We start from the raw sequence: 13,367 nt of genomic DNA, 5'->3' as shown, positions 1-13,367 counted from the left end.
CAAAGGAAAAACACACTGGCATACAGGTTGCTGGTACAGTTATAAGAGGCAGACGCTGCCCAGACATCAGTGGTAATTGCTAATAATGTAACAAGGTCAAAGCAGACAGAAGAACTCGGGCACATGTGGATGCACCATGGCAACAATTCATTCAAGTCACACTGAAGTGACTGCTCATCTGTACTGCATGGTATGAAATGAATAACAAGAGAAAAGAAGAGGGTCCGGGTATTAGGATAACACAACAAGACTATCAAATATGCAGCACAGTGACAGGAGAACAGTACAGTGTGTGTCTACACTGCTCCACAGGGAATAATTGAGATGCTGAAAAGACAATAATGAACAAATGAGGTGCAAAAGGAAAGATAACTAGACAGCGGAGAGTTAGACAGAGACAGAACAAAGATAGAGAGCAGGAGTGACGAAGAGGGAAAAAAGAGGAGGATTAAAGTAAACTGTAGCAGAGCTTTGCTTTTACCTGTTGAATCCTCCTGCAGGCCGACATCAAACGACAGCTTATCTGTCTGTGACCTTGATGTCTTCAAACAGGCCAGATACTGTGGTCCGCACACACATCAAAAGGCAGAGATGTCACATACATACACTCCTGTGCAGTTGACCTTGCTCACATGCTGCTCTTCATCTTAAACTGCTAATGACATTTAAATTGTGCTTCTGTTATAATGCAGCTTTTATTATGGTGATTGTGTGCGATCTCTTACCATAGAGCTGAAGGAGTGCCGTAAGAGGATGGCATGTCCGTACAGTAGGGTCTTGTGTCCTCCACTCTGCGCTGCCTATAGAGATAATTCACACACAATTACAGAGTTACAAGTCAGCACAAGCTCCTGACAGAAGAGCCCCAGTGGTCTCCCTCCAACCGCTTCAATCTACGCCCGACCTCTGACACTGATTGTTGACCTCAGAGAGGACCTCCTCGCCGGCGAAGATGACCTCACGCTTGGGGGCACATTTCTCCAAGGGAAGGTTTGCCACCCCATCTCTCCAATGAAGACATGCAATCTGACTTGACACAGGAGATGGTGTTTCTGGCTCCTGTATCCGTGAGCGAACAGGATACGGGGTCATCTTTCCAGCACTCCTACTACAGGAATGTGGGAAGGATGCACAACTACTGTCAGTCTCCGATGTAATTTTTATTATTAGCAGGGAGTGACTCCATCGCTTTTGGGATTGGGTTAAGATGCAGGAGAGGGAGGAATGATATCTCTACTGGGAGAGATGCAGAGGAGACAAAGACGGGTTTCTCTTCGGCAAGCACCTCCCATGTTACTCACCTTTCTTATGAGCCTCTAGGAAGCATTAAGGTAAGAAAGAGTGTCATTATTCAGAAAGAACGGTCGTTCTCCTGAGCCTTTCTGCTGTATTTAAACCTTCCTTGGGTATACATGATTTTCACCAAGTCATGTAAAGTGATGAGGGAAAACAAGTGGACTTGATTTTTTGGCATTATACCAAGGATTTCTGAAACAATGCCAAATAGCCATGTTTGACAGTAAAAATGTCACAGCAGGACACTAATGATACGTATCTACTGAAGCTCCAGTACAGTATGTAGATTTGCAACATGATAGTCATCATAACATCAGAGAGATACATGACTCATTGCTGTGCTTGTGAAAACATCCTACCATGCAACATCTTTCTTTTGTTCCATTTCATTGTGTCTCTCTTTCCTCTTTCTCTCTCTCTCTCTCTCTCTCTCTCTCTCTCTCTCTCTCTCTCTCTCTCTCTCTCTCTCTCTCTCTCCATCCCCCCATGATTGGCTACTGGGACAATAGCCGGCCTGTGATTTGATGCAGTTGTGTTGTGCAGACTGCAGCACTGGCTTCCAGGCTTCTTCTGTACTGCTGGCTACTGCGATATGCTGGCTGAGGTACTGAGCTTAATGCAGCGAGGCACATCGAGCTGCAATCACCACAACCGATAAACCCAAGCTAAATGTGGAGTCACAATGCTGCGAAAACTCAATACACACCACGCAAGTGAAATGAGCATAACGGCCTGACCTTTGGTTCAATGAACCATAAAGGAGAGGACTTACAGATCAAAGAGACATAAGAAAATAAATAAACAGGCTATGCACTGTATCTGTCCAGCTGTTGACCACAAGTGACACCCTCACATCAATTTAGAGGTGCGACATTTAGCAGGAAACGTCCTCCTGGTGTGCAAACCCTGCAGCAGCAGCGTGTGTGTGTGTGTGTTGGCAGTGTGGTGTTTTTTTCTTAATAAGCAGGTTGGAACAGCAAAGGAGAAGAAACGCAGGACGGGGTTGTCAGAGCAGCTCTGTCTCTTTGACTGACTGATTTGCCCTTTTTGACCAGCGACCTCTAAAAGAGGTCACTTTGGATAAGCACAAACAAATATGCAGAGTGGTCGCAGGTGGATCAGCTAAGCTAAATGGGGGTTGGCATTTACACAAGTTGTTGTGGTGTGTTGTCGTTGCAGGTCCTGTACAGTTCCCTCTGTGACTCAGTGCCGTCTGGCTAAAACAAGCCTGACCTGCCCATTTGCACCAGCCACTGTTTATTGATAAGCCCATCTGTTCAAAGACGTATTGATCCCAGAGCCTCAGCCGAGACATATTCAACCTCCATTTCCCCTTTAATGGCGCTTCCTCCAGTGACATTTCAGTACAGGCGAAGGATGATGAATAGGAAGACAATATCGAAAACAGATAAACGTGAGCAGAGAGAATGCAGTGAAGTAACACTGAGAAAATGGCCAATTCAAGTCTAAATGTCTCTGGGGGACAAAGGAACAGATGGTGTGAAAGGTTTAGAAAGTGTTGTGGATGAGTAACATTTGTACAAAATCCTGAAATCACATGGATGGAATACATGGATGGAATTACAAACAAGTGGAATTTTCATCATCAGGCAAAAGGAATTTTCAAAAAACCTATTATGGAGCCAGAAAATATAAACTGACATCTGATCTAACAGAAAAATACAAAGTGTTAAGTGTTATTTCGAAGCCTTAAAATGTGGTGATGCAACAGGGATAAGACTGGACTAGCTCATTTGAGTTCTAATCTAGCGTTTAATATTTTAAGGGATCTTTCTCTATGCTGCATTTCATAATTTCCTGCCAGCTATAGCACTAACTCCCTGCAGTGTCAGTGGAACCAATGGTCTTGACTTCCGTCATTCCGCTGCATAGGCAGTCTGCTGTAGCCACAAAGCTCCAACCCTGACACCTCCATTTATCTTACGAAGTCAAACCACTTCATATGAGCCTTAATAACTGAGGATTTATGGAAATGCCCACCATCATTAGCCATGTGTGAGCAGGCTGAAAGCTGAAAAGACTTCAAGTCATGCTGGCAGCTTTTGTGACTAAATCACTCATGATCATTTTCTGCAGAAGTGTTCGTCAGCTCAGCTGTTTGCATCATAGAATCTTACAGCATAGAGCTGCAATGATAATGATAAGATGCTGTGACAAATGAGAGCTTACTCTGTGTGGTGGGTTGCACAAAACAAATGATACTGCAATGAACATCCATCTGAATCCCCTGAGGACAAGACAAATGTTAATCTGACACTAATCCAGCATTGGTGCTGCTCTAGTTCTCCAGCAGTAGAAAGTGAATTGTGTGAGAAGTGATGTTTAAGGAGAACCCTTATTGGGAAGTCTATAAAAAAAACCTATTTGTCCATATAAGCTTGGTAGGAGCTCACACATTGTCTACTCCCACAGTGTGCACACACACACTCCATACAATCAGCAGCTATATCAAAGCCTTGGTTAATTTAGGTGTGTGGTTAAGCATGATTTCTAATTATTTTTAATGACATGTTGACCACATGAAACCAATGAGGGGAGCAAACTGTGTATTGTAACTACCCATGCATAAGGGATGAGGGGATAGGGGGATGGTATGAGAGGTGAACATACCCATCGATCCGGGCCACGTGTCTAGCATGCAGAAGATGAAGATTATACACAGAAGATAGAAGATAAAGATGGAAGAATTACACATCTGTCACAGCAGTGTGAAAGACAAGGTACAACTGAGACATCAGGAGTACAGAATACAGTGATGAATGAGCACTAATTAGTGAGAAAAAAATTAAATAGTATTGATTACATGTGCACTGCACACACCTCTTTAGATTCTTGAGAAAATTCGGTCTAACCTCTTTGCCTGTAGACTCTCTGAATGCTTATTGTACAAAAGAAAAGCATCTAACTAAAGTGACACCCATGCTGTTTTCCTTTCAGGCTTGGGTGTTAATCAAAAGGGCCAAAGTGCACATAACACCAGAGGAAAAGCTGCTGCAAGGCCAGGGCATCGTCTTCATCCTCATCAATATTCATGAGGGCCCAGACCTCTTGCAGTCGGGGTCCTCAGTATGCTGTAATGGGCCTATTTTGCCCATTAATCTCCTTCTGGTGACTAAATAAGTTTCAAATTCAACTTAGTGGACTCAATGCAACAGCCTCTTTAAGAATGTAATTACAGAGAGTGACAAACATTACATGACTCGGGGATGGTTTATGAAGATTTGAGGTATGGTTTGTCTGATTATTTCTTACTGTGATGTGTCCGTGTGTGTTTAGCATCACTCACCCCTTCACTGTTCTGTCCGCTCTTAGCCAGCATCTCCTGCAGGGCCCGCACTGACAGAGACTGTTCCAGCACAAAGGTACAGATGCACAGGTCCGGAGGAACATACTGCAACAACACAAATGACACAAATTAATACAGGATGAGTTTATTAATATTTTGCTGTATTTCCCTGAGCTCTCTTTTTAATACTTTCTACCCACACAAAGCATATTTTTATTATATGGGTAATGAAATTCTTCAAACTAACCCTGTGTGGCTCCCAAAATTGCAAAGTTGCCTGCAGCTTTGAATGAATGCCACAGTTTCTCTCTTTTTAGTATTTTACTTGGTGGCTAAAGCCTTTTCTTTTAAAAGCTTAGTGAATGACCATCGAAGAATACAGGGCAAAGGAAGTACAGTTGACAGCAGAAACCAAAGCACCATTAATTAAACGATTACCACAGCAACTTATTCAGCCATCCATCAACACTTGTTCTGATTTAACCTTTTGCTACATAAGCAAAATATCTTTATATATAGCCAGAAAAAAATGAACACTGTTCCCTGAGTCTACTAGGATATTCTGATTAGTTGCCCACTCATAAGGTCTGTGCTGCTGACTGTGGCATTTTTGGCCCACTTGAACCAAGTTTGTCTTAATTGAGTGGGCGATATTCATTAAAAGGTACTTTAAAAACAGATTAAGTGTTCCCAGGTCAGTCTGCACTCTGATAAGCCAGGTCTTGCAGAGAGCACTATTAGAAAAAAAAGAAGATGAAGATGCCAAATCGCTCCCCAAACCGGGGCAGTACTACAAGGAACAGGAACTCACTGACAGAATGAGGAACACAGCGATGGAGATATTGTGGAGTATGGCCGCAAGATAAATGATGCAAACCTAAACACCCTCCCTGGCCTCCTTATGGAGTGTCCTAGCTCCTTAAAAGTGGTTCACCCACACAACCTCTTTAGAAAACTATAGAAAAGAAGGCTACCGCACAGACTTTTTATACCTTGGACTACCTGTTTCGTTCTGTTTTCATGTTTGTTTCTACTAATCTCCACACTAATTTATGTGAATGGACAGAAGATTGAAGCAAGGCGTCTGGACTTGTAGAGTTTCTCTACAAGTCCAGACGCCTTGCTTCAATCTTCTCTACGTATGATGACCTGGATGACTGAGAATCTTCATCAACACGTGAATGGACAGATTAAACTTTGCTCTATGTGCATTTTGTCTAGCCCTCTCCCTAGAAGCCACAGTAAAGAGCCTGGCAATCCAGCCCTACCCTCATTTCACTGGGTGATAATAGCTGACCTTTGCCCTCTGCAGGCACACAGCTGTAGCAGTTGGAGCGGACTGCGTTGAGAGACCTGAGACAGTGAAATGAAAGTCTAAGAGTGGGGATGATGAGTATTTAACCCTGGTCAGAATGTCCTCTCCCAAGGCACAGCAAGGAGACAGCTTTACAGCAGCTTGGCCATGCACAAACATTTGGTTTATGACCAATTGCGTGATGAGGGTAAGAGTGTAGCTGGATGGTAGGCAAGGATAGATCATGTCTTTATTTCTGTCAGGGAGAGGGTCAAAAAGGGTTAAAGCTGATTGCCCTGAGGAGGTGATTTCAAACTCTGCCCCTGCTTTTCAGCTTAATTGGAGCTAGTGCTAAAACTGTCAATATCTAAAAAAGAAAAGAAACACTCTACAAATATCAATTGGCCACTGCTAAATTCCTACATACTTTACACACAACAAAGAAGCAGCATTGCTGCCATTATGGTATGTGGGCACCCATCCAGTGGTCATAATATTGAGTCTCTGACAGTCAAGAGCTGCTAGTTGTATATCACAATCAACCAGCTTCTCACAGCCTGATTGATGTCGCCATTAAAAATGTGCACACCTTAAATCAACCTCATATTGTCGTCTGGGTTCTCTGCACTATTACTAGCCTAGTTCACCAAAAAGGAAAGGAGGCTTCCTGTTCAACTGTCCACTTCCTGATTACCATCTTGTGTTTTTCACCTCTCTGTTGTTGATCCCAAAGGTGAGGTGATGCCTTTTCATAAAAATGGCTGGCAATGAAGACAAAGTGCCTGATGGGGAGAACATCCATCACACCTGTCAGGTATAATTACCATCCAATATTGGGTGAAAGCCTAACCTCCTCCTCGAATACACACACACACACACTGTGAGAGCAAAGGGAACAAATACACTAAATGGCAGGTGTACAGGATCTTTACTCACATGTAACACTCCTGATATGCTGCAGTTTACATTATGCATTAATTTTGTTTGTATATTTTGTGTCTCAGATTTTTACACTCTCTCTTTTACAGCCAGTGTTGTGTGTTGCACCAAATGCAGCCAAGAGTTTGCAAGACTGGGCTGGAGGCAATGAGTGGCTCAAAGTAAACAGGAATATTATTAAACGTTGATTTTTATCAGCCATCTATACAAGGCTTCTTCGAAATGAGGGCAAAAACCCAAATGTTTTCTTACATCTTCATACACCCTGCAAATGTGTCCTACTGACATGAATCTTGGAAGATACTAATGGATCATGATTAAAAGACAATCAATGTGGAAGCAGGCCAATAGAACTGCTGTCCACTGCAGCTGCTTGCTACAGAAAAACATTAATGCCAGATTAGCAGCAGAGGAAGAGAAGCCAGAGAGAGGTGAGCACTGCAACAGTCATTCTGATAGGTAGCTCATATGAAGAACACTGATTCCACAATGAGGACTCAAAATACGGCTACACACCGACTACAGAGAAAAACAATTTACACTCAGCTCATTAAAACTTTGTACTTAGTCGCACAAACCAGCAAAAAGCATCTGCAACTACAGCGGTGCTGCTTAGCTGCAATAAAGCTGTAGGCAATTACTGCCAACAACAGCACTGCTTATGAAACAATCCATCAAATACATCCAGGGGCGTAATTTCAGGGAATTATCATCTGACGGAGGGCCCGCAGAGATGTGACCATGTCCCTGAACACGTGGAAAAAACCTCATCAAGGAGACTGCTGTGGATGTGAGCTGCTGTTCTTGCTTTGATGATGATGCACAGAGCTGCCTTCCTGTGTCTCTGCTTGCCTTCTCTGATTGTTTACTGGACCTAAATAAGAATGAAGTAAATGGATGTTTCCATGGAGCTCTTGTCTGGATGAATGCATCCTTTTATCCAGTTCACTTTACTGCAAACTGCTTTGCGTGACATGTCATTATATTAGAGCCTGAATGTGCATGTGTGTGAACATAAAGTTGATTATATAACTACAACGAAAGCAAGTGACGTCAAATGAAGATAATGTTTACTTTCGATCAAGCAACAAAGCAGACATGTCATTAAAAAACAGCTGTGTGCCGCTCAACACCTTTCAGAGCTGAAAGAATCTAACAGTGTAACTGTGAAGTCACAGTGTGCCTACCTTTGCTTCAGATGTGGGCTCCAGGTAGCACAGCCGATTGCCCAGCCCCTCAGCAGCCAGGCAGAACTTACGATTCTCCTTCTGGATGCAGGCCACGCACTGGAGAACCACTTCATCATCCTGTCAAGACAAAACAGACTTCAGTCTGTGCATGCAAGTATAGACACTGTGAGTGTTTGTGTCACATCCAGAGGGAAACCCAATTCACCCACACACACACACGATGACCACGCTAGTCCATTGATCACAGGAGACTCTATGCACTGTGGCCTGAAAAGTGTTTCTTCTATGGTCAATCCCCCACCCACGGTGGGATAACACAAGCAGACAATAGAAAAAGAGTGCAGGATACAAACACATCTGTAAAATGTTTATCTAAAAAAATATAAAAATGGGGACCATACATGTCCACTATAGCAGCCTTTGGCATATTCAATGAAGACAGCCCAACGTGTTGCAATGAGGGCACCATTATAGTAGAATCGATATACAGTCTGGAATCTGACTGGTTCAAAATAAGCTGTGGCTCATGACTAGTTTGACAAAAACAATGCCTACTGCTGTGGCTGTTTGTTTCTTGCAAGGTGAGAGAACATTATGCATTACTATCATACTACTACGTTGCTGTCGATCTGCCTAACTTTTTTTGCCGCATTAATAAAATGTTGTTTACAGACTGTAATTTTAACATCACACTGTGTTCACATGTTCTTGCCAAAGAACCGCAGCTGAAGATCAGCCAGCTGCCGAACACTGGCACCTTTACAGAAATGTTCATTATTACATGCTTCCCTAAAAATAAACACATGAAATGGAATGTCCTTGAGCAAGACACTGAATCCAAAGTGACTGTTGGCTGAAGTAATGATGAAATATAAATAAAATATATAACTGAACACACATATTTTCCATCCTTTACAAAGTACCCCCTTACTCCATCAGCGCCTGGTTAATTGAATAGGTTATCTGCACTAAAATGTGATGATACAACCGAGACTACCAATTGCGGATTCCTTTGAGTCAACCCGATTTCCTCTAGGCTGTTTATACTGTTTACATAGTACAAAAGAGGTTGAGGCAATGGGGTAGAGCTGCAGGAAGTAATGGTTTAAATAAATGACTGCATTTATATATGTAAAAGCCCGGCATTGCATGACTTTGATGCTGCATTATGTAATTATGTGTGAGATTGTAGATGCATATTTATTGTGTTAGACAAAGAATCTACTTTTTAAAACACCAAACAGCCATTGGTACTAAATACTATTTGTTTTAGCTGGGGAATGCCTGATTGTTTGAAACACATAAACACAAAGCACAAATAAATAAGACTTGCAGATGCAAGTCTTATTTATTTGTGCTTTAATGTCTTTAAAGTAATCATGGCTAATGATTGCTTTGTGTGTTTGTGTGTGTAACTGTTGTTAGCAAAGGCAGGTGCAGTTGATCTGTGAAGCAGTACCCTAGTGTGCAGTCTTTTGGGAGCACAAGAGCCAAAAAAAAACAAACATCTGATGCCACTGTTGTGTAAATGGGTTGATTGTGTTTATAGCGTTGGCCCTGTAAACTCTGAATTGGACGTAGTTACTCTTCGCGACAGCAGAGCAAGCTTTGCATCAGCAAATTTGCTGATATTGGCTGTTATGGGACAGGGAGAGGTTGGGGCTTCTGCACAATTGCCAGCTGCATTATTTAATGTGGTGGTGGTGGTGGGGGGGGTGCGCGCGCTGAGAGCAGAGTGCAGTTGTAGTAGTAGTAACAGTAAAGCGTTACAGTGCAGCACAGCAGAGAAAGAGAAGTAAGAAAGAGCACAGCATCTGTGCACACGCGCATGCACTGTCTTTTACGTCAGCGTGTGTAAAAGCATTGCCTGGAAATCAATATGACAAGCCTCAGGGCCCACACCACGCACGCGTGACACATTTATTATCGTGTATATGCTCACGTGCTGCTTGGACGTGGTTCAAGTAGAGATTGTAATTCTGAGCACAATGTGAGCCTCTGTTTGTGAACACCCACAATCAAAAAACAGAAAGGCACAAACACCCGCTACACTGCTTCAAAGTATTGCACTATATCAAGTAATCAGATTGTTCAACACTGACCACTACTGGAATGCAATTTAGCAACAAGTCAACGCCAAGCCTGTTTGGGGGCTATTTGAGCTACTGCACAATAACAACAACATGATGCAGCAGATGTGCTGATACTTGTGGAACATTTAATGCTTGGGTTAGAGCATCAGAGACAAGTTACACAACCTGAAGCCAGAATGTAAACAATGCAATATAGCATTACAAACCCACAAATTGTTTTGTTAGTTGAAATATAAATGCTGAATCTGACGTAGCTATGCTCCAGTTGCAAAACAAAAGGATAATGTAAGCTCCCTGGGCTAATATAACAACAGTCTGTAACTTACATAGTTCACTATCACTATATGCAGTAATATAGAGGTATGTTGGCTGGAAGATTCCCATGCCTATATTTCCCAGAGTTGTAAGTAAATTGGTGTTATAATGTGGCAACTGTTTACAGTAATTTCATGACATGAACACAGCAGCAGGTTGGATTCTGATAAGGTTAGCACTAATTAAGCCAGAAACAGCTTCTGACTTCATCAGCTATGGAAAAAAAATTCTGACTTATGACACACTGGCAACTGAGCAATATGAGCTCTGATGAAGGCCAGAAAATGTGTCTGAAAGCTTTGGAAACATGGACACGAGGAAGTATTGACACATTTACACTGAATCATTGGCAAAGATGTTTTACTAAATAAATTAATACAAATATTGAAATTAAAGTAGTTAATTTAGCCATGAATATCGTATAATCTCCAAAATGGTGTGTAGTTTCCTCTATGTTGACTCCCCTCCCCTGGATATTGATATTGATAAAGACAGTGTGTCATCCTAACACACACTGTGAACCATACAGTGTGTACAGTAGAGAGCAGATGCACCTGAGCTGACTGCTGGAATCGATTGTGCCATTCATGGGACTGTTATGGGAAATACTTTGGATAATGCTAACAGTCTCAGATCAATATGAAAATGTTATTAAACTCAGATGCAGATTGAAATTAATAGCCCTCTATGGCAAACCAACACTTGGCTGGGTTAGAACATGCAATCAGTCTCCCAACTGAGGAAGCAAGCATTGGGTTGATCTGGGCCACCTAAGGACATCGATCCTAGCATCACATTCCTCTTTGTCTGACTGCCAAGATGCACACATGCACACACGCAGGCAGTTGCATGCACACACACACACTCCCACACAATCATCTCTTTAATCAGAGAAGGTAACTCTTATTTCTCGGCCTCTGTCTAGACCACGACCGCCTTTTTTCTCCGGTATCACCCTAGCACTGATGCTCAATTAAGTATCTGGCATCGTCTCTCTCCCACTCTCACTCAGTCCTTTTCGTCACTAGCCCCTCGTTCGCACTCATCCCCTGTTGTATCTGACTGCTACGCAGGAGAAGGCGGAGCGCATTCACTACTATCAATCATTCATAAAGAGGGGCACTAAGTGATGTCAGTCAGGCTGGCAGGAAGTTGCTCTCTAAATCAGAGATGGGTCAGTGTACAATATATGAAGCAAACATCTGACTTGAAGGTAATCGGATGCATTTAGCTGTACTGTTATTTATCAAAAGCCTGTCTAATCTCTATAGAAAAGGGCCACACCACATCTTTATTACTGTGCTGTACTTAAAATGCTAAAACAAAGGGGTCATTAGTTAAATAAAATGAGTACGGTATCATTATTATTTTTATAACAAAACACACAGAGAGGAAATACTAAATAACTGACCAAAGGACTATGCGCTTACCAGGTAATCAAACAGTATTTGAGACATTTCAGACTAGACCACAACAACAGTCAGGTCTGGACTACCAGGGATAAAACTTCAGGGGGAACAAAAGTGAATTACATACTCTTTATTGGTGCCATTAAAGAAAAGATAATTCATTCAGCTGGTTCAAAACAATGTGAGAAGTGAGCTGTGAGTCCAAGGGCACCTTGGGATTGAATGTGACTCAATCATAATACTCCCTTGCTCACACTTCCTCATTTGTATTCCTTGGCTCTGTGCAAACACATGGATTTGTCATCTCCATTGTGTATATGTGTGTATGCACTACAATAGGATAAAGCTGCACCTCGCTCCAGTGACACTTGTGTGAGCAGTGCTATAGCATATCAGTGAGTTTGTTTTTCACATTTTAACCAATTACGCTGTCCCGATGCACAACAGCATGATGAGATTGGTGGAGATGCTGCATCGAGACATATAAGCTTTCTAAATCAGGCTGCAGTAATCCAATCATAGTTGGGAGCCTCTCATATGAATTCAGGACGAAAGGAGCGACATGAGACAACAGCACTCATTTACTAATAATGTTTCTAAATAAATTGATATTCTAATTGATATTAGATAGTAGTAATTAAATTGTTTAGAGGCAGGTAATGGGTCTTCAAAGCCTAGAAAAACATTATCCTAGTGTGCACTGAAGAGCCTCTTCTTTTTTTCTCTAGTCTTTCTGGGCTCAGGTTTTATGTACTCTGTTTCATATGTATTTTTGATTCTAGCCCTCTAGACCAGTGGTCCCCAACCACCGGGCCGGGGACCGGTACCGGTCCGTGGGTCATTTGGTACCGGGCCGCACAGAACGACTGAGCAAAAAAATAAATATATTATTCATTATCTGAGTCTGAAAGCTGTTTCATTTATAAATCGATCAGATTCATCCGCTTGTGCCTTTAAGCACCTGCAGACGCTGGTCTCGGTCACGGGATACGGCCTAAAAGCCTAAAAGCAGCAAACATGAATAAAAAACAAATGTCTTTGGAGAGCTTCTTCGGAAAGGGGAAAGACCTAACGAGGGGACAGAAGAAGAGGAGCCTACCCCTTCAAAGAAAAAGAAACCTGCATTTAAAAGACTATATCAGGAGTCCTATTTAAAATATGGATTTATTACAACAGGTGATTCTCACACAAGTCCGCTCTGAGTGACATGTGGCGAAGCCTTCAAAACTGCTTTGGCACTTAAGACCAAGCACCCTGCATTAAAAGACAAGCCATGGAGTTTTTTGAAAGAAGAAAATGTGAACAAGAAGGACAGAAGCAATTAATGACAAAATTACGGAGTGGACTGGACATAAGAAACACGCTTCGGGTGTCATGTCTCCCATTATCCCCAGATGGGACCGCCTCATTGCTGAGAAAGCTCAAAGGCTCCCACTAATTAAGCATAAGAGTAAGTTGTCATTGTATGCACTTTGTTTTTATTTTATATATTTTTTTCTGTGCCGGTCCGTAAAAATATTGTTT

General features: G+C 42.2%; 1 protein-coding gene across 1 annotated transcript in view; it reads right to left on the bottom strand.

The window, feature by feature from the left end:
• LOC114427776 (ryanodine receptor 3) overlaps positions 1-13,367 on the bottom strand; it is an 84,171-nt gene that overhangs the window by 60,855 nt on the left and 9,949 nt on the right. The window contains exons 2-7 of the mRNA XM_028395992.1: positions 8,024-8,143; positions 4,604-4,708; positions 3,928-3,948; positions 1,302-1,316; positions 726-800; positions 482-560 (exon numbers count right to left, since the gene is read on the bottom strand). Of these exons, the coding sequence (XP_028251793.1) occupies positions 482-560; positions 726-800; positions 1,302-1,316; positions 3,928-3,948; positions 4,604-4,708; positions 8,024-8,143 (415 nt within the window). The remainder of the gene's footprint in view (positions 1-481; positions 561-725; positions 801-1,301; positions 1,317-3,927; positions 3,949-4,603; positions 4,709-8,023; positions 8,144-13,367) is intronic.

Source organism: Parambassis ranga, chromosome 22, assembly GCF_900634625.1.
Source record: "Parambassis ranga chromosome 22, fParRan2.1, whole genome shotgun sequence".
Taxonomy (NCBI): domain Eukaryota; kingdom Metazoa; phylum Chordata; class Actinopteri; family Ambassidae; genus Parambassis; species Parambassis ranga.
The sequence above is the reverse complement of the archived record's forward strand: the minus strand, read 5'-3'. Positions and strand labels throughout refer to the sequence as shown.